Source organism: Schistosoma haematobium, chromosome 1 (assembly GCF_000699445.3).
Source record: "Schistosoma haematobium chromosome 1, whole genome shotgun sequence".
Classification (NCBI taxonomy): Eukaryota; Metazoa; Platyhelminthes; class Trematoda; order Strigeidida; family Schistosomatidae; genus Schistosoma; species Schistosoma haematobium.
In genome coordinates, this window is record NC_067196.1 from 66,711,397 (window position 1) to 66,732,764 (window position 21,368).

Here is a 21,368-nt window from a genome sequence, read left to right on the forward strand (position 1 = left end):
TGTCTGCATCAAATATAAATTCTGAAACTGGATTAAGGTATGACTCAATACTTTTATGTTCTGGAATCTCTTGTTGGATAGATAGTTTCCCCAAAAGTGTTTCCAAGAGTTTCTGTTGAGAAGCTAACATCTGCTGCTGCTGTTGTTGAAGTTGTTGCTGCTGTTGTTGATATTGTTGCTGCTGTTGTTGTAATAATAACTGCAACTGTTCTAAGGAAATCGACATTTTTTTTACTGCCAATAATATTAGCTCCAAAAATCACCGGCAATTATAACCGCTAATTTATTTCCAAAATCTGAGTCACCACTTGTTGTATTATTATTATTATTATTTTGTTGCCAAAATCCCCGTCGCCAATTGTTATGACCTTGGATGTCTGGTTTTTCTATCGCACAATTTATCTACCAATTCGAATACGACTTATACGAATCTTCACACTAGGCCAACCAATGACGTTCAACCGGTGTGGGCAGTTTAGCGTCCTTATTGGTCCTATGTCCTACGAGCCCTTCCACTTGAGTCCAGAACACAATACCAGCTTCCGAATCAGAGCAGATCGTTTATTTCAGGCATACTTGGTTTATATATCAACCAGACAGACCGCAACGTACCATAAAATAGGAAATAACATTTGTACACAAATAAGCCAAAAAGTGGCTGTGAATGTGGGAGGCATTAGTTAATAAGCTGAACATAACTTAAGAACCGTAAATCGTACAATAATAAGTTATGGGTCAAAATAAAGCTTATCATAAAAGGAATATAAATATACATAATGTAATTGTTGAATAGTTATACAATAAGAATATTTATAGAATATTAGTCCATGAATAGCCCTCGGAAGTTACCTGTAACTTAATCTTCACCGGATATAACAGTTTTCGTGCGTTATGGTCACTTCGCCGAGCGTTCAAATCTTTTGACGAGGAAACGTTTCGAATTTTATATCCCATATATGTTAGACCACATTTAGAGTACTGTATCCAAGCAGCTACCCCATGTCTGGTAAAGGATACTAACTCCCTTGAGCGTGTCCAGCGTGTGGGAACGAAATTAGTGAAGGGTCTTTCTAGACTCCCTTACGATGAGCGTTTAAAACGCCTAAATCTTTTCCCCTTGTCGTATCGTAGGACACGAGGTGACCTTATACTGGCATTTCGTATCTTTAATTATGATTTGGGTGTTAATATGTCTTATCTTTTTGCTCCCTCCAGCACTAATAACCTCCGAGGTCATAGCAAGAAGGTTCATAAACCACGATCTAATAAACTTAAAGTGGGGTCCCGTTTTTCTCATCGAGTAGTCAATCATTGGAACGCCTTACCCGAACAAGTGGTATCAGTCCCATAAGTGAATACTTTCAAGGAGAAGCTGGACCTTCACTAGAAAGCAATGTGTCAGGATTAATACAGGTTCACCAACCTACTATCCTTATTACTGAAGATTGAAGACTGACCTACTTACCAGCGCAAAGTATAAATACTTGGAGATTCTGCCGAGTTCGTGATTTGGATGCATTTGTGGTATGGTTCGGGTTACTGATATTTATATCTATAGAATTTTCATATTTTTGCATCGCATTTCGTTGCATTGTACCAAATCAAACATTATCCTCTTGACAGCGATACCGTCTGATGTCTTGGTTTAGAAGTCTCTGTATAAACGCAAGTCGATTTCACAAAGTGTGTCTCCCTTTATTATGCACATGGAACCGTAGAAATGAATCGGTAAAATGTTGTTTTGCATGCACAAAAAGAATGAATTTTGTCGTAAATATCTTCATTTACGTCAGCTTAAATTCTCATTATTCCTATCTAGAGGCCGAAAGATTTGCATTTCTTCTGGTAATGAAAATAAAACCGTAAGGCTTTTAACTTTCAAATAGCATAGCGAGGTTCTTCTCTTTGTATTAGTCTCATTAAATATTGATAACCACTTCGGACGTCTGAGTAGTTTACCTCCATAAGGCTGCATATAAAGACAGATTAGGATTCTGAGCTTGGAACTTAATGTCGTTAGCTGATAGCTGCTTTTTGCGTGTAGTTAATTGTCATGACATGCGCTCTATGCCCCATACCTATGGTACTCAAAAAGTATATTGCTGAAAACCTAATTGTCTGCACTCCCTACATACGTATACAGTAGCCCCACTATTGGGGAACCTGATATATTCGACCTTCGAGTGACTGTTTTGGCAGCGAAGCATACATAAGGTAGGACAACGGTTTTAAATGTTCTGGTTCATTATCTAGCACAAATTTTATCTTGAATTTTTAGTCCAATGAGTGCATCGCTAGTCATTGTCAGCACTAATTTTCACTAAGTTACCTTTACACATTTTATTGTTTTTCAAGTTTGTTTTTTACTATACACAGTTTATATCTATGTTGACGCCTAATTATGATTATTTGTGACACGTTATTAAAATGTCAGCTCAAATGTGCTAATAGCTCTTGTTACACGTTTGTAGTGAAGTTGGTCAATAAGGACTTACACTTACAGCACAAAATGTTTCACACATCTAAGTAAACGGTGTTGTTTTAATTGCATGTCAAACTGTGTAAGTAGTTTTTTGTTCAGTCAAGTTTGTGGGCTCATTTTTTTCTTTGCTAACATTTGAATTTTTTATTGTTTCAGCCATACACCATGCCTCCAGTTGATGGAACATCCCAATGGCTACGAAAAACGATAGATTCAGCGGCCGTAATATTATTTAGCAAGACGACTTGTCCTTATTGCAAAAATGTTGGTGGTCGATTTCCGTTCATGTATTTTTTTTTGTAGGTGAAGGATGTTTTGGCTGAAGCAAAGATTAAGCATGCTACAATTGAACTGGATCAATTATGTATGTCAAAATTCTCTTTTATTCCTTTTTTAGCCAATGGTTCGGCCATTCAGAAGTCCTTAGCCAGCTTCTCGAAAATTGAAACAGTTCCTCAAATGTTTGTTAGGGGCAAATTCATCGGTAAGTAATAGGAAACTCCCTGATGAGTTGTTCAAGGGGATTCTCAGATGGTATTAAAATACCACCGTAATAATGAATTGACGAGTATTGTCAATGAAAGCAAGTATGACTATGATTTGATAGTTATCGGTGGAGGATCTGGTGGACTTGCTGCTGGAAAGGTACTTTCTTTCTGTTACGATAGATATCAAATCTTTTTTCTTTGTACGTATTCTCATTAAATTGAACACATTTCAAAGGTACTTGTTCATTCAATAGCTACAGCATCCTCAGATGACTAAATTTATCAAGTAAGCATGGTTCACGTTTTAATCAGACCTCGAATGCCAACCAATAAATGGGGGCTCAAGTGAGCAGAATAAACGTCTGACGTTTGAGTCTCTTCCATCTGGAAAGCAGGCTCAGAGAGTTAACGCGAATAAATTTCATTAACTCTATTGTATACGTCTTAATTCAAACCGATCGAGTGTAATTTATAAGTAGCTTATCACAAGCTCTTATGATGACCGCTAAGTCTGTTAAAGGTCATTTGACGGAAGTGTGCGGTTTTTTGTACTAGGTTCAGAAATAGTTGTGTCCACTCTAGTTTTCAACCACCATTGCCAAATATGAAGTAGCATACATTTATATGAATAACACTGAATTGAAAAGACTGACAAATACATCCTAAATATATCTGGTTCCACACTATTTGCATAAAAGACTTGTGTTGTATCTCCAAACAGTGTCGTCATCTACATATCTTGTAGGGTGAAAAGCAAGTGAACCATTAACACTAGAAGGATGTTTATGACAAAGTGCAAATTAAATTAAAGTGGCAAAATGGGAATTTTCACAATATTGAGTAGGATGATCATTTTGAGTGGTTAGCTTTTAGTAATCAGGTTCGTATTTCTTGTTTACTTCTGCCATATGTCGTCTAATGACAAGAAATACTTTATGTCCGGGAATAACTCACAGTAAACATTAAATAGTGCAATTGATTGTATGCTTTTAGGAGGTTCTTCAAAAGGGTCGTAATTATAGTCTGAAGATAATCGGTCAAACAATGGAAAATTGTTCTCAGTAGTTTATTTCAATTCACGGCTCGTGCACATTTTCCAATTTGTGTTTCCTCTGATTTGTGAATCGTATCATTTTTATTTTGGAGAGGCATTAGAAACTAACCGAAATTACATCAGAATCAACCATATATCTATCCCAAAGTCATCCATTCATCACCTAAGGAAAGATTAAAGTCATAACCCTTTTGGTTCGTGTGTATTCACACCGTTCCTGGTTTAGACTCGTTTCTGTCGTGAATGTACGAATATCCCAATCGATTTCAGTGGGGCTAAGGGAGTCCTATTTCTGATTATCAGTCACCCAGTCATCAAAGCCGTGGAACTTGGCAGATAGGTACATCAGTCCAAGTTGCCACATCACATCAACATAAGAGAATAGAATTAATAGGGTAAATACCAAAGTACTAGAAGTATTAGTTATCGTAAAAGGGAATGAGCATAAAAATTATGATTCGAAAAGAAATAATTAATTGGTGGAATAATTGGTATAAAATAACTTCAAGGTTTCAAATCGAAAGAATGACAAAGCGTGGATCCATCTGTTCCATTGTGACCGATGCGAAACTGTTCCCAGCCACTGGTCACAACAATTATATGAAGGGTTTGAATCGTTCATTGATTTACGCTGTCACCTACTCAACTCTCAGGACGTGTACTCTAATTTCAATGTCAGGGCAAGCCAGTGTAGTTTCTAGTTTGATTTGTTGTAAAATGCCAGTACATGTTATTCTTGTTTTCTATCCTTTAGGAGGCTGCTAAATACGGTGCAAAAACAGCCGTTTTGGACTTTGTAGAACCTACTCCAATAGGTACCACTTGGGGATTAGGTGGGACGTGTGTAAACGTCGGATGTATCCCGAAAAAATTGATGCACCAAGCTGGACTCTTAAGTACGTTTTTCAATTAATCGTTTCGGTATTTAGCCTTTATTCTTTAGTAAATAGAATAGCTATAACCTAAACTTTCAGTGTGATTTAAATCGTTTTACGAAGCGGTCGCGGCTCTCTGAATTTTAATTTTCATGAGGATAGCATCTATATGAAATTTACATTTTTCGGCACAGTCTTATCACACATATTTATGTGCTCTAATGATATGATGTTTTTATGATTGTTAGGTCATGCTTTGGAAGACGCAGAACATTTCGGATGGAGTTTGGATCGATCGAAAAGTAACGTTTGTTTTTCTGTTTTGTTCAACCTCCTTTTAATACGAAACTCATCACCATTTTTTAATAATTGATTTTTCTAAACATCCATTCATCGTGGCTGTATTTTCACACATAACGTGATAGTCTGCAGATGAAATTAAACTAACAATATGATGGCTCATTTGTTTATAAGTAAAATGATCACACAATTTTCGTTAGACCCGCTATAGTCGGTATTTACCATCATCCGTCTTCGTAATTTATGTTTATAAGATCTCCACTAAGATAAGTGGCTTACTTTCACAGATTACTTTTGGTTCGGTGATGTATTGATACGAAAACCCACAATGTTTATTAAAATCTTAAGAAACAAACCAGAAAATTAGTAGTCTAATCTAGGGCTAATAGTTCCATTGTGTAGTGTTTTTCATTAACAGATTGACTTAACAGTATTTTCTATCATTTGCCATGTTCTTGTATTTATTAGTCAAATAAGGGGATCTCTAACTATTGTTACTGACTAGTTCTTGCCAGGTTGTTTCACAATCCTTAGTTTTTCAACTATATTATTTAAAATGAAGCATATTAGTGACTACATTAAGACATGCAATTTGTCATCGGTCTTAAATTGTGAAAATATTAACTGTCTATTACTTGCCGACCACTATGTACTTCAGTAAATGATTTAGACTTTCGAAATAACTGAGGTAAGGAATAGGTTGACTGAAACCTTATACCTGTGTGTCTTATAATATCGGATACTTCTTCGTTTTTAAACGTATTTACATTCTTTTGGACAGTTTTTATCAACTACAAGTGATATTAGTGTAGTGAACGAGAACATAAGTGGAGACAACCAAATGTATTTGAATAGAAAATTACAGAATATCTTCGTATGATCTGAGAACCATACAGTAAATACTACATTTGCAAAGTGTCAATCAATCATCTCAGACTTTGTTGTTCCTTCATTTCCACACTAATCATTCTCTGTTCTCGTTCTCTTTTCTTCGGTTTTTTTTAACCTTCTCCCCCCATACATTTCACTTCCCATTGTTGATACATACTACTTATATCTGTAGACATCAGTAGCACACACCACATTAGTACTTAAGCTTCGGTGCACTGCTTTTGGAAGTTGTTGCTTAATTAGAAACCACATGCGACACATTAGCCATCTGTAACTTCCCAGAGGGATTACTATTTTGCCTAGCCCTAGCAATTGCGAATAATAGTTCAAAAGTTTTAATAAACGGAGTTCATAAAAGATATGCTTCAAGGCTTTTAGTGGTTAATGTTCCTTTCTGTGGTGACAATAGCCTAACAAACTATAGCACACTAATGACTCATTTATTTTTTATCTTTACATTCTGAACTCACTTGGTATTTATCTATTTTTGATATGTACCTCTTATAGCCTGATACTGTATAGATGAGCATGATATATTTTATTATCGACATGTATTAAATAATTACATGGATGTGATAAGCTAGAGCCTTATGACCCTTTTTCCTAAGGATTTTCTGAAAATTAAGGTTTGAAATCACATATACATTTTATAAGGTATCATATAAAAAATTTAAACTTAATAATGGGAATTTTTCATCAATTTAAACTTTGTTGTGTTTCCATTACTGCTAGCATTATGTCTTCTAATTTCAGTTTCGCATAATTGGTCAACTATGGTTGAGGGGGTTCAAAGTCACATCGGTTCTTTAAACTGGGGTTATAAAGTTGCACTAAGAGATAATCAAGTCACGTATCTGAATGCTAAAGGGATGCTTATAAGCCCTCATGAGGTGCAGGTATGTTTTGTTTGGGTAAACATCCTAAAATATTTGCTTAAGATCAATTGTGTGCCTTATTTTCGATTTTTTTGGAATTTTCATCATTGTTTATTCCACTCAATTCCCAAATCTTGCGGTAATTTTGCAGAAAATGTTCATTTATTTCATGTCTAAAGTTTAAGCAGATGTGGAGTTTAATAAACAGTTGTGATTGCTTTTGTTTCTGAAAGATAATTCACTGTTCGTCACTACGCATACATAATCTGACAACAACTACCTATCGTCGGTTTATTGTGTAAATCACCACTTTTTTTAAGTGAAGAGCAAACACATAAGTTTCTGAACCTAGTTCTTGTTATTGAAGGCATACCTACAATGTTAATGTAAACTTGTGTTACACACTAAGTATGGATAAATATGTCTGACTACTATATGTTAAGTTCAGATATTATTTTCAGTTGATGTTTTTGTTATTTTCCTTCCCTAGTTTACATCTTTTGGATGGGACTAGTTTCTATATGATTTCGTCGTTGAGTTGCACCATAGTTTGAGTTTATTTTTAAACCATATTTAATGACCTCATTTTTTAAATGCGACCTTCCTGAAGCTGAGTTTTTTAATGCTTAAGATAATATTCGAACGCACAATACAATGTACCATTGACTTCGAGAGTCTTGGTGTTGTATTCCTTTAGGTGGAATTTCAACATCTAATGAATACCCTCTGTTTTTTTTCAAAATTTGTATTAAATCTAATTTTATATCGGGTACTAATTGTCCGTTATCGTGGTATGAAAACCAAACAATTGTGATGTCAAATTTTCCTTAAAAATCTTCACTTCATACAGATTACAGATAAGAACCAAAAAGTATCTATAATAACTGGAGACAAAATTATCTTAGCTACTGGTGAACGCCCAAAATACCCAGAAATACCTGGAGCGGTTGAATATGGGATTACAAGGTTTGTTGTATTTTCTTAAATCATTTTACTGGTTATGTTGATGTGTTTATCAATACATCCATGCGCAACAAGAAAATAATACGTGAATAAGTTGTTATGCATTTAGCTTTATTGAATATAATCATGTATCCATTTGGTCCTTTACATATCTAGTCCAAATGTTTGTTGAATTTGATCACATGTACATTGCTCATATAGTTTCCTGATGTATACTAAATGAACTACCCATTTATTTTACCTACTACTAATAAACTGGTTAACAGTTGTATGTTTGGTGATTTTGTGGTTTCAATTAACCAATAGCCTTGATTTTTGTCCAATGTAAACCATATTTTCAAGTATTATTTGGTTATCTTTGTTAATCTTTGACGGCAACACCCAGCTTTATGTTGCCGTAAACTTGATGCTAAGTGAATAGCTAGATGATTTTACTGTTCACTTTTCATATTTGTTGGGTAATAAGTAAGTTTTTTGAGATAATCTTGATCTCATTTGGTGTAAGATGAAGCGTAGTTGAGAATTTAGTCATCTTATTTAGAGACTAAGTGCCGAGGGGTTCTCTTAATTCTGACTATTTTTCAAACATCCCATATATCGTTGTTCTCACCCTAACATTATCTAGTCGTTTGAATACCCTACACAACAATGTGTTTAGGACTGATTCAGAAAGCTCACTTGGTTTTTTGCGAACATACGTTAGTTGTGACCTTGGGAAGATGTCTGTGTACCTATCAAAGGATGAATTCACTGCATGACAAGCCGCTCTGTAGTACTCTACGTCTGGGAAACACGGTTTGCGGGAATCGATAACGTCTGTAGGCTACAGGCTTTTGATTGTAGATACCTCCAAAGCATAGGCCGCGTATAGTGAGACTTAGTGAGCAATGCTGGAGTTGGATAAAGTTGAGAAATCATTTGGTGAGGTTGTAAATCTTCATTGATTGACGTAACTGGAATTTGTGCTGTGTATACCCAACAGCCAGCTACCTGGATGTGCAATGTTGGCTAGAGTATAAATGGGTTAGAAAACTAGAAGGTAAACCAAGACATAAGTTCACGAAGTCACTGGCTGTTGGTCCCGATCTTGCTATGCTGTTATAAATTGTACGATTTGTATAGATACGAATATCTGCCGGATGCTCACTTTTGTTCGCTTACCGATTTATACAGAGTGAGCGTTTCTGCTACTCTAGATTCAAGTTGATTTGATATTTATGCCAGCCATAAAAATTACCTATTTTATCTAAGCACCGCACAAAATTATGTTGCTTACTAAGTTGAGTTGGGAAACATACTATATGTATTTGTGAATCGCTTAACCTTTTCAGCGATGATTTATTTTCTTTGCCATACTTCCCGGGCAAAACACTAGTCGTTGGAGCAAGTTACGTTGCACTGGAATGTGCTGGTTTCCTTGCTAGTTTAGGCGGTGATGTTACCGTTATGGTTCGTTCCATTTTACTTCGTGGTTTTGATCAACAAATGGCTGAAAAGGTTGGTGACTACATGGAGAATCATGGAGTCAAGTTTGCAAAGTTATGTATACCAGATGAGGTTAGTAATGTATAGACTTTTACTGCTTAACTATTTCTTATTATATTTATTTGAACACAAATGTTGGTACAAAGGGGCACCGAATACATATACGTCACACAAGTCACTTGATTTGTGTGTGGGCTGTGATACTGCTTGCGTCCCCAGGCTGAGGCAGGTGGTTTTTTTAGTGGTCACATACAGGGCCTTCGACCTAAAGGTCTGATCCATAAGGCAGTGGGACAACGTCAGGAGATGCAGTCCTATGGTAGCCAGTGACCAGTAATTGGTTCTGATGCCATTTGTTCCCTCAGGATACTGTAGCCCATGTGTATTATTGGTTTGGAATCAGGGTTTCCCGATTACTGTAGGTGGACTCACTGTGTCCACTGGCCCGGCTAAAGCGCCGGACATTCACTTTTCGTTCTCTCAATTTCGTAAGCAACATCCCCACCACGAGAAGGCAGTGAGTAGGAATTCCCTGGCTCAACAATATGTTAATATTTATAATAATAATTCTCCATAAAATTAGAAACTTTACCCTACTGAAAAGGGCTGATCACTGATCAAAGAAAGCAGACATGTTATTTGAATAAATTTTATCTCAATCCTAAAATTATTTCGAATCCTTACATTCTTGTGACTCAACCAGAGAAGCCACAACCTTTAAATTAAAAAATAATGTTATATTGGCAATCTCCTAAAATTTTGAATACAGTAGTCTTGGGCTATTCCCAGTAATCCTAACGTTAAGCTCGTCTAAGGATCACTAGTGTAGTACTACTACAATTAATTGAAATAAATCTCGTTGCCAGAATTGTTGATCCTATTTACTCTCTGAGTTACCACCTGTTTCTGACAAAATAAAGTTGTGTTCATCATATCATTTTGGCTAAGCAAAATAACTTATTAGTTTTTTTTATTGACAATATACTTTCCTTGCTTAGATATATTTATATATCGACTGCTTAAAACTATTTAGAAGATAGAAAGTTTATGTTTAGTCAGTGTAGCTCTACTTATTTTGTATAAATTAAAAGAAAATTTAGGCTATTATCAACCATTTTTCCTAATTTCTTTCATTTAGAATACTTTTCCATTTTGATTTAAATTATCTTCATTTAGTTTTTGAGAAGCAATCCTGGTTATCAATAGTATTTAAAAAGTATGAAATTTAATGTACCATTAAAATTCTAATGAGTTTCTATAATTTAAATATTTATCTAGTAAAAATGTATTGGTAATAATTTCAAAGCAGTACTCTTATTTATAAAGTATAATTGGCCTTTTTTCTCTATCATTAGATCAAACAATTGAAAGCAGTAGATACTGAAAATAATAAGCCTGGACTTTTGCTTGTTAAGGGTCATTATACCGACGGTAAAAAGTTTGAAGAAGAATTTGAAACGGTATGTTTTTACATCAAATCCATATTCTTTCTCGAACGTTTTGCATTAATATTACGATAATTCTATCATTTTATTAAAGGGAAGATCATTCTTAGTAATTGACAAGATGTTTGACATACTCATGTATGTTCTTGTGTGTTACATTTTCTTTACGCTTCCTAAGGTTATTAATTACTTCAGTTGATTAGTTATAAGCACAAATTGATTGACAAAATGATTAGAATACTAATCAATTGATAAGGATGTAGCTAGTTGATAACTGCTAATGGGGATAAATTTATTCACTTGTTACATTCATTGATATTTCCATAAACTTAACATTTGATCACATAATTACAGCTGTTTTCACTTTTTATATTGAAGAATGTTAAGTGGAGCAGATATGATTCATTGGAATCACTGGACGCATTTACAAATCCATTCTCTGTCTATTATGATATCTTATTTGAACTATTAAAATTAGCTCTTATTCATTCAATTTTAAGATTCCATTGAATCAAATTACTGACAGTTCTGTAGTTTTATTTTACTTTTTCTTAACATCCATCACTCAGTCAAATAGTTAGTGCTCGATTAGTTGTTAACAATCCCCATCATCTTCAGTTTTGAGTTATCTACTTTCTTAATTGTATGTTATATACTATGCTGATTCATTTACCAGGTACTTGGGTATACGCCACATTGTAGGTTTAAGGAGTTATGATGCTGCCTCGTCTCCTAAACTAAATTAGGTGGAGCGGAGTTCGAGACCGGAATTTAGGGGTCGGAAGTCAAATACCTCAACTACTAAACCTTTTTCCACTTACAATACTATATTATACCAACATTTTATGTTCGACTCATCACCTATACAACAAACTAATCATTTTAATGTAAATACATCAAAGTTTCAGGTGATTTTGATCATAAATCAAATATAACGGTTGTAATAAGGTCAAATCTATTGTTGTTTCTATTCCTCAATATTCGCAACCTTGGAATCCGTAGACATATTCCTAATTAAATTCTTTTAGTGACTACATAGATTAATGGCGTCATTTGATCACATTGCAGTACAACCAACGGTTAGTTTTTTCAGACTTCTCATTTCATTCTGCATTATTTGGTGTTCCGTAGTCATATAGGTCAGTACTATGCTGTTCTGTTCACTGATAAATTGACTTCTTGATAACGTTATAACTAGCAGAAGCAAGCATATATTTCGTTTCCTTAATAGAATTTCCTTAACAGCCCTTATTATCTTTTTTGTTGAATGTAATTTTCTCTTTTTATACTGTTACAAATTGTAACAACTTAAACTGCTATACTTTTCTACCGGGTTTTGCCCTAATGTCTGTATTTGATGATCAGTTTGCTATCTGTTGTTTTGCCTGATTTCCTCAGCCTGTTTGAATGTATACCCATACTAAACCTTAATAAGTTCAAAACCGAGAATCAAACATCTTAAGCTGTTTCCTCAATAGTTCCTCGCTTAGAAAGACTGCGGTCAGCATACTAGAAATCAAATTCCTGTCGAGTATATTGGGTTCTCGAGTTTCTAAGTGTTGTAATTTAAATCTTTTTACTTGTTCGCAAATTAGTTAGGAAGATTGATACATGAGAATTAGCATAAACACCAGTTGGTCCAAGTTATTAAATGAATGATAAGAATAGTAATTTTGTGTAGCCAACCAGTTAATGATGTTTTTTAACAAAATGCTCACACGAATTGATTATTATTATTTTAGGCACATCAAATAATTTTAATATATCACTCATTTAATGTACTTTGTAACTAATCATTTTGTTAAATCTCGGTGTAACACTATTTCAGTGAATTGTGGAAAATCTATCATAAGCAGATTACTGTTGATATCGTCATATTTAGTAACATAGATAAAACCACGCAACATGATGATAATAATCTAATCAGTCATCTTTATTTTGTAGGTCATTTTTGCTGTTGGTCGTGAACCACAATTATCGAAGGTTCTTTGTACAACCGTGGGTGTTAAACTAGACAAGTAGGTTATAATCAATGTTTTGAGTTTTTAAAAATACGGTTTTTCGACATATTAACATAAACTGATATCAACTACTGAAGTAATAAAAACTGGTGAGCACTACATTGTTGTTTCATTCTGAATTGGGAATGCTTGCAGGTGCACACTCATAACCCCTCATCCATGACCAATTCCAAAATATTAGGTGTCATTGTAAGTGTGATTCTGTTTTACCATAAAGTCAAAATTTAACATTTCAAACTATAACTTCATTCGATTCACAATATACAAGTATCATAATTTAATATCATGATGTAAATACTCCTCATCCCCGACTTGATTTACTACAGGCCATGGACGTCTCAATAAAGATTTGGGGTATCCATCTCAGAACAAGTCATACATGATGATCTGATCATTATTCAGTTTGGTCTTTGATTTAACACTGAATTATCTTGTTGATAAGCGGGAAAGCTTACCATTTGACTGATACTGTTAATAAATAACTACTATATGTACAATCGATTTCCCTCATCCAGTTTTCCTTACTGAATTCTCCTTGACTAAACAATATATACGACCGTTCACTAGAAAGTGATTATAGAAATGGGTAGATGATGGTGTAACGTTAAAGCTAGAGTAGCTCATGTTTTTAACACATATTGAGCAAATATATACTACTCTAATTGGTTAATAACTAGATTTTAAACAATATACCTTTTTTTGCTTTACAACAGGTTAGTTAATTAACTAATACGGTGATAATACAAAAAACGCCATAACAGATCTGTTCATGGATTATCATGTAAATCTAATTTCTAAATACTTGGTTACTTAAGTTTTTATTACTACGAAACAATAACCGATTCACAAGTTTGATCCTTACCTAGTAGTATTTGTAAATGACTCATGTGATTATATAAATAAAATAAATCAATCTTTTTTTGTATGCGAAACTGAGTAACATTTGTAGTAAATTAACTCTAATTCACGGTAGAAAGGGATTTGAAGGGTGAAGAAGTCACAAAAAGTTTACTATTAAAACTAAATGCATCGAAGAGAACCTATGCAAATTTCACATTTCTCTTTTCTTTCTCCAGTTGAATATCTTACGTAAAATATCTTAAAATTGGTCATTTTTGTAGATGCTTGTTTCCTAACTTTTGAATGTATCATCACTTTTTATTTGTTTGACTTATATCGTTATTTATTTTCATTGCTATCTCTCTCTCTGTTGTTTGTAAGTATAGCAAACTGAGACAATCGATGTTCCTATGAGATTCTATGTTATTATGCCAATTTGAACATGATGGCAGTTAGGCCTTCTCATTGGTGTTTATTTGAGAGTTGGTTGTAATAATTCAATTGTTTGTCTAGTTTCGTTTGTTACTGGGGTACGTGTTCAGTATATAGTTAATTCTGTACTAGTTTCAAGAACGGTTTATTGTAATACCTTCATTTTGTTTGATTTTTCATAATTGAAATGTATAATCATTCAGGGATGGTCGAGTTGTATGCACAGATGATGAACAAACTACAGTCAGTAATGTTTATGCCATCGGAGATATCAATGCTGGAAAACCACAATTAACTCCCGTGGCTATTCAAGCTGGGCGCTACTTGGCTAAACGTTTGTTTGCTGGTGCAACTGAACTAGTAAGTTTAAACTAACAGAACTCACAATTCTTCAAACTTCGTTTTATCCATTCATTTTAATTCAAGTTTCTATTTATTGCTCACCGTACATTCGTTTTCTGTTAAAGCAATATATAACTCAGCTAAGTTTGACCATCCGGAAGGCATAAAACTTCCGTACTTCGCAGTAAATAAATGATCTTAAGTGAATAACTGATTGAATATCACTAACTCTATCTACGTTCATATTCTTGACTTTCAACCACATGTTGCTATATAGATAATAAATAAATATCCCATCTTCATGATCAAACAAAAGAAAATATAAGACCTTTGATTAGCAGACTGTTTTGTTTCATTTATCAGCACCAGACTATATAGTTTTTTACATCTATATATTTTTCATAATTGTTTCTGTTTGTATATATTCTCATTTAGACTGACTATTCCAATGTTGCTACAACTGTTTTCACTCCACTTGAATATGGGGCTTGTGGATTGAGTGAAGAAGATGCAATTGAAAAATATGGTGATAAGGATATTGAGGTATGTCTGGAAATATTTTATTGCCTCTTTTTCTTAATGGAAAATCCATTACTGGCCACAATATATAAATTTTATCGAAACCTAGAAAATGATTGTTCTCAAAATGCTGACATTGAAATAAACCTTTTATAATGTTAGTCTCATTGAATTCGGTCAAATACAGTAACAGCTCACAGCACTGAAATACATTAACAAATCACATTCGTTCAATAAATATCTTCCCCGTTAGCCACCATCATTTTGTTTTAATAATTGATTATAGGTATCATGTTAAAAGATCTTAACACACTGTGACATTGGAACAAACGAAAATCATATGAATAAATCTTCTGACAAAAAGATCACTACGGTGAATATTTACGCACTAAAAGAAACCAATTTATGTATAAATCAAATAATCGCCATACTAGATGATTAAATCATTAAATCAACCTAGTTTACCGGTGGCATGATTGGTGTCATTCATGATCCCTATTTTCATTGGCCAATACAAATGTAACGTGTATGAAATTAATGACTGCACAGCTCAAGTTCAGCTAGCAATGTTAAATTAATATTTTTATCAAGCTGTAATAATAAATCATTTATTCAATACAAAGCTGTCATTGTTGAGGGAGTCAGTCAGTCAGTCAGTAACAACGTAGAACTTCGTACGTACGTACATCAGTTCGAGTTGCCACACCACATTAGCACAGAGATGCACTTGTCGATTCAAATCCCGTAGTGGTAGAGGTAGCAAGAGTATAAGCAGTAATCGGGAAGATTAGGGTTTGGAGATGTTATTTAAAGAGTATAATCCAGTGAAAGAAATTTGGAAAGAGGAAAAAAAAAGGGACATGAAGAATTCAGAAGATTAGAATTTGGGAGAACACAGAGAGTGGATGCACCTGCGCCATTGCAAACGATTTTGAGCCATGTCATTCAGGGTCTCTAACCAACGGTTGCTGTCATCTCGCGGTCCCCAAGGCTAGATATCCCCCTTGTTGAGGGATATCTAGCCTTACTACAACGAATTCGTCTATCGAGTGTTCACCATATAATGCCACAATCCTGATGAGAAAGTTAATTTGTACAGTGTTTCAACAACATTTTTATTTGTACTTGCTTTTCGGTAGTCATGCAGTCGAACAGTGTTTGTTCACATCACTGTAATCACTGATTGGTTGTCTCTGGGTTTAGTGCATGAAACCTTACAATATCTATTTCTTATTAGTGTAAACTTCCAGCTTTTTGCATTTCCACCTAACAGTAGCAATAATCAGTTGCAAATATTTCTCTGGATACATTATTATATTCGTAACTAAAACTTAAGTCTCAGCATACGAAAATATTTCTTACTCTAGTTATATTTATAGTATCTAAATGCGAATATTTAAATAATTATTTGTCAAAACAGTTTTTTTTAGAATGTTCTACATTTGACAGTAAGTTTCATTATTAGATGTAACTAATGTTATTCTGTTTCACTGTGATCGTTTCTACCTTTTTAGGTGTATCATTCAAATTTTAAACCTTTGGAATGGACTGTCGCTCATCGTGAAGATAACGTTTGTTACATGAAACTTGTTTGTCGTAAATCTGATGTAAGTTCATATACAAGGTTAATTTTGACCACACCAAATTCCTTTGAGCTTATTATACTTCATACAAAAGCTATCGAACTGTTAGTTCTTTGTTTTAACTGGTATGATAATGCATTTTGGCACTTATTATTTGTGAGGGTGTGTCAAATAAATTTAGTGAAAGCATCATTTCGTAATTTTAAGAACAGTAAACTAGCTTATCACTGATTTTTACAAACCACACTTGTACTTCATTACTTACTCCTGTTGTCCCTCGTCGTAGAATGGCATAGGCCGCTCACCAACATTCTCCATCCAACTCTGTCCTGAACAGTCCTTTCTAATTGCTATTCATCCTTTTCATGTCTGCTTCCGATTCCCGAAGCAGAGTGTTCTCTGACCTTCCTCTTCTTCGTCTCCCTTCAGGATTCTAAGTTAGCGCTTGCTTCATGATGCAGTTTCATGATTTGCACAATGTACGTCCTATCCACTTCCCATGTGTTTTCCTAATTTCCTCCTCAACTGGAAGTTGCTTTGTCCTCTCTCACATTATACTGTTGTTGATGGTAATCGGCCAACGAACATTGAGTATCTTGTGTAGACAATTGTTTATAAATACTTGTAGATGTTTGGTGATGGTTGTAGTAGTTCTCCGAATTCCGCTCCGTACAATAAAACTGACTGTCTTGACGTTCGCATTGAAGATTGTGACTTTGATATTGGTTGACAGTTGTTTTGAGTTCCACATATACTTGAATTGTAGGAATGCAGTTCTTGCTTTGCTAATCCTCTCCTTTACGTCTGCATCAGATCGTCCTTGTTCATCGATGATGCTGACGAGGTATGTGAAAGATTCCACCTATTCCAGAGTTTCTCCATCAGGTGTGATCGGGTTAGTGTCCTCCATATTGTATTTGAGGATCTTGCTTTTTCCTTTGTGTATGTTGAGGCCCGCTGATGCAGAGACTTCTGCTACACTGGTTGTCTCCATCTGCATTTGTTGGTGTGAATGGGATAGAAGGGCCAGGTGCCAGGTCATCTGTGAAGTCCAAATCGTCTAGTTGCATGCAAGTTGTCCATTATATTCCATGCTTTCCCTCAGATATCGAGGTCTTCACAATCCAGTCGACCACCAGAATAGAGAGGAAGGGTGAGAGTAGATAGCATTGTCTGACTCCAGTCTTCACTTGGAATGCATCTATCAGCTGTCCTCCATGCACCATTTCGCACTGTAGTCCATCGTATAAATTCCGGATAGTGTTGACGATGTTCTCAGGTACTCGATCGTGTCGAAGAGGGTTCGCCTATCCACACTGTCAAATGCCTTCTCATAGTCGATGTAGTTAATGTATAGTGACGAGTTCCACTCAACTAATTGTTCAACAATGATCAGTAGTGTCGTGATTCGGTCAGTGCACGACCGATTATTACGTAATTCACCCTGTTGATCTCGAAGTTGTGTGTCTACTGAATATTTCATCCTGTTCAGCAACACTCTGTTGAAGACTTTTCCTATTACTGACAGTAGTGTGATTCCTCTGTAGTTCTCACCCTTGTTCAGATCTCCTTTCTTTGATATCTTGATGAGATCTCCTTCCTTTCAGTCCATCGGTGCTTGTCCTTCATCCCAGATCTTCCTGAATAGAAAATAGTATCATCAGCCTCCCCACCACTTTTAGAGTTCAGCTTAAACCTAAGTACACAAATCCTTGTCTGGTAAATGACTTAGTAATAAATAAATATGAATTGACCAACTCATATATAGTTAATTTATTAATAAGTACTGGATAATGTATAAGTTCATTAAAGTTTAAGTTTAAATGGGCTGTTAAGCACAACTACCTTTATGCACCATACTTGAAAAAATAAGAGACCATTATTATATTTTTTGATGATCACTTAAGTTTCATCACATTCTGTGTATTTACTATTATGTGTACTTTTTAACTGGTGTAATTTTTTTAATTTTTATTAAACGTTTTCAATTATGGAGCATCATTTGATAATGAAATGCAGAGGGGAAGCGAACCTGAACTTCCTAAGATAAACAACACATTTTTAATAGTTCACCATTTTTCTCATTTATTTCGTTTTGTAGCACATGCGTGTACTGGGTCTGCATGTTTTGGGTCCTAATGCTGGGGAGATAACACAGGGATATGCAGTTGCAATTAAAATGGGTGCAACTAAAGCAGATTTCGATCGTACAATTGGAATTCACCCAACTTGTTCTGAGGTTTGTGAATATTGTTTTTTTATTTGCATTGCATCGTTTTCAAGATAAGGCCTAAGATTGGATTTTCATAGTATAAATCAGGCGCACAAAAAAGTTTAATGTCTTTGGAAATCTGTTTTTGTTTTGCTGTTTATATCTTAACATAAATATTCTATTTTACACACAAATTTTTGTATTTTTTCTTCCAGACATTTACAACGTTACATGTAACTAAAAAGTCTGGCGTGTCACCCACAGTGAGCGGTTGCTGAGGTTAATTCCCCACTGAAGCCTTGATCTCTTCCTTCTAATCAACGGGAAGGAAACTGTATTGGGCATTGGTGGGGTTATATAAATATCTGTTACATCTCTTCATTTTCTTCTGAAGGTACCTTCCTATGATCCAAATTCTCAAAAATCTTGTTCCAATACGGAATACTGAGTCTTTGGTGATGTTTTGGTACTGAAAAGAGAAAAGACATAGATTTTTTACACTGCAAAATTTCATATAAATAACTAATGGTTAATTTGTTTTTGAACCATCAATCATCTTAGAAATTACACTTCGTAAATATTTTTTTCATTAATGATTAACAGTTATTTGTAAATTCGACTTAGTATGGTCAGATGAAGTTACTTCACAAAATAAATGTTATGTGACAAAATAATTCTTTTCTGATATTGTACTTCATTATTGAAATGTGTAAAGCATGTCCCTACAGACCATTTTACTGTAAGATCATTTGCTCAACCATAATCTTTATTTTCAGTGAAACTGATCATTGAGTGAAGTTTATTGTGTAGAGTTAAACATTGTTTTGAAATTCAATACATCAACTTTGGTATGGTCGAGGGTGGGGAGAGTCCTCTCTCCCTCTGGAAATGCTCTCACATGGCCACGCGTATATAACCACTGTCACAGAAGTCTTACTCATGTCTTCTCGCGGCAGGAGTGTGTTTACGAAATCGAGAGGACGTAAAGCGAATGTCCAGCACCGGTTTGGTGGACGCAATGGGTCCACTTAGGGGAGTTGGAATTTATTTATTTATTTATTTATTTGAACACATAAATATTGGTACAAGAGAGCGCCAATATATATGCGCCACACAAAACAATGAAAATTCGAAGAGAAATAGAAAGAAAAAAAAAACTAAGGAACGCAAAAGAAAAGGAGAACAATGACGAAGAGATTGGAGTAAGGTAGTGTGGTAGTAACGACGGAACGAAAAGGTACAATCAGAAGAAATCTTTCAGGTAAAGGAGACACAACCACTTTTTAGAAAGAAAGTAAAAGAAGGTTACAGCAGGATCGCCACTGGCTTCTATTCTGAGCCATATCTGATAACGTCTCTAGCCACTGTGTAGCACCATCTCTCGGACCCCAACCAGGGAGTCGTGAAGGACCAACACAAGCCAGTCCTTTGCAGCTTTCTTTCATACCACGACACCATGTCATGCACTGACCACCTCTCCGCCTCTTCCAACCAGTCCCAGAGTCGGCAAATAATGCACGACGTGGAATTCTCTGGGACGACATTCGGAGAACATGTCCAAGCCACCGAAGTCGGTGTTTCAAGATGGTGACATCAATTGAGTTATCATCTCTGTGCCCGAACACACGATGCCGAACCTCTGCATTACTGAGATGGTGTTGCCACTGAATGTCAGCAATCCTTCGGAGACAGCGATGATCGAACACAGAGAGTCGTCTAACGTCCTCAACTCGGAGAGGCCAGGTTTCACAAGCATAGAGCAAAACTGCTCTCACCGACGCGTTGTAGATCCGACCTTTTACAGCCAGACTAACATCACGAAGGCGCCAAAGGTGGCCCAGATTGGCATAAGCCGCTCTGGCTTTCACTATTCGTGCATTGATCTCATCACTCACACCCCCACCAGCACTTATGCAGCTACCCAGATACACGAACTTCTCGACTATTTCTATCTGCTCACCGTCCAGGGTGAGTACAGGATTAGAATCCTGCCAGTCTTGTAGAAGTACTTTGCACTTCGAAGGTGCAAAGCACATACCATACCTACGGACACTGATTGCCAACTGATTAAGTGCGGATTGCATGCCTTGGGCATTATCGCACAGTAAGACAATATCGTCCGCATACTCAAGGTCGAGAAGTCTTTCTCCAGGCAACAGATCCACACCACCATTACTTACATTCATCAGAGCTGTTTCCAGAATGTCATCGATGGCAAAGTTGAAGAGGAATGGTGAGATTGGGCAACCCTGCCTAACCCCACTGCTCGAATGGAACAATGGAGAGAGGTGGTTGTATGCCCTCACTCTGCCTGAGGTGTTTTTATACAGGGCTTTCAGGATGTTAATAAACTTCTCAGGCACACCCTTCTTCAATAGACAATCCCAGAGAACAGTCCTATCCAACGAATCGAAGGCAGCCCTGATGTCAAGAAACACTACGATTGTTGGCCTTTGAAAAGTATGGCGGTGTTCTAACATTTGGCGGAGGGTGAAGATATGATCGATACATCCTCGACCAGAACGAAACCCAGCCTGCTCCTCGCGAGTCAATCTTTCTCG

General features: G+C 35.6%; 1 protein-coding gene across 2 annotated transcripts; it reads left to right on the plus strand.

Annotated features, from left to right (window-relative positions):
• The first annotated feature begins 1,318 nt into the window (after positions 1-1,318).
• Positions 1,319-20,131, plus strand: TXNRD2_1 (Thioredoxin reductase 2, mitochondrial). 2 transcript variants are annotated; one of them, XM_051209419.1, is made up of 18 exons: positions 1,319-1,524; positions 1,559-1,728; positions 2,639-2,746; positions 2,786-2,846; positions 2,880-2,966; positions 3,003-3,127; positions 4,779-4,920; positions 5,148-5,201; positions 6,844-6,986; positions 7,816-7,931; positions 9,260-9,485; positions 10,769-10,873; positions 12,803-12,876; positions 14,355-14,511; positions 14,929-15,036; positions 16,527-16,619; positions 18,697-18,834; positions 19,023-20,131. In XM_051209419.1, the coding sequence occupies exons 2-18, from the start codon at positions 1,636-1,638 to the stop codon at positions 19,083-19,085; spliced, it is 1,893 nt and encodes a 630-aa protein (XP_051074874.1). In that variant the 5' UTR covers positions 1,319-1,524; positions 1,559-1,635; the 3' UTR covers positions 19,086-20,131. The 2 variants fall into 2 exon arrangements, with proteins under 2 accessions (XP_051074874.1, XP_051074875.1); XM_051209420.1 differs by lacking the exon at positions 1,559-1,728.
• The last annotated feature ends 1,237 nt before the right edge of the window (positions 20,132-21,368 follow it).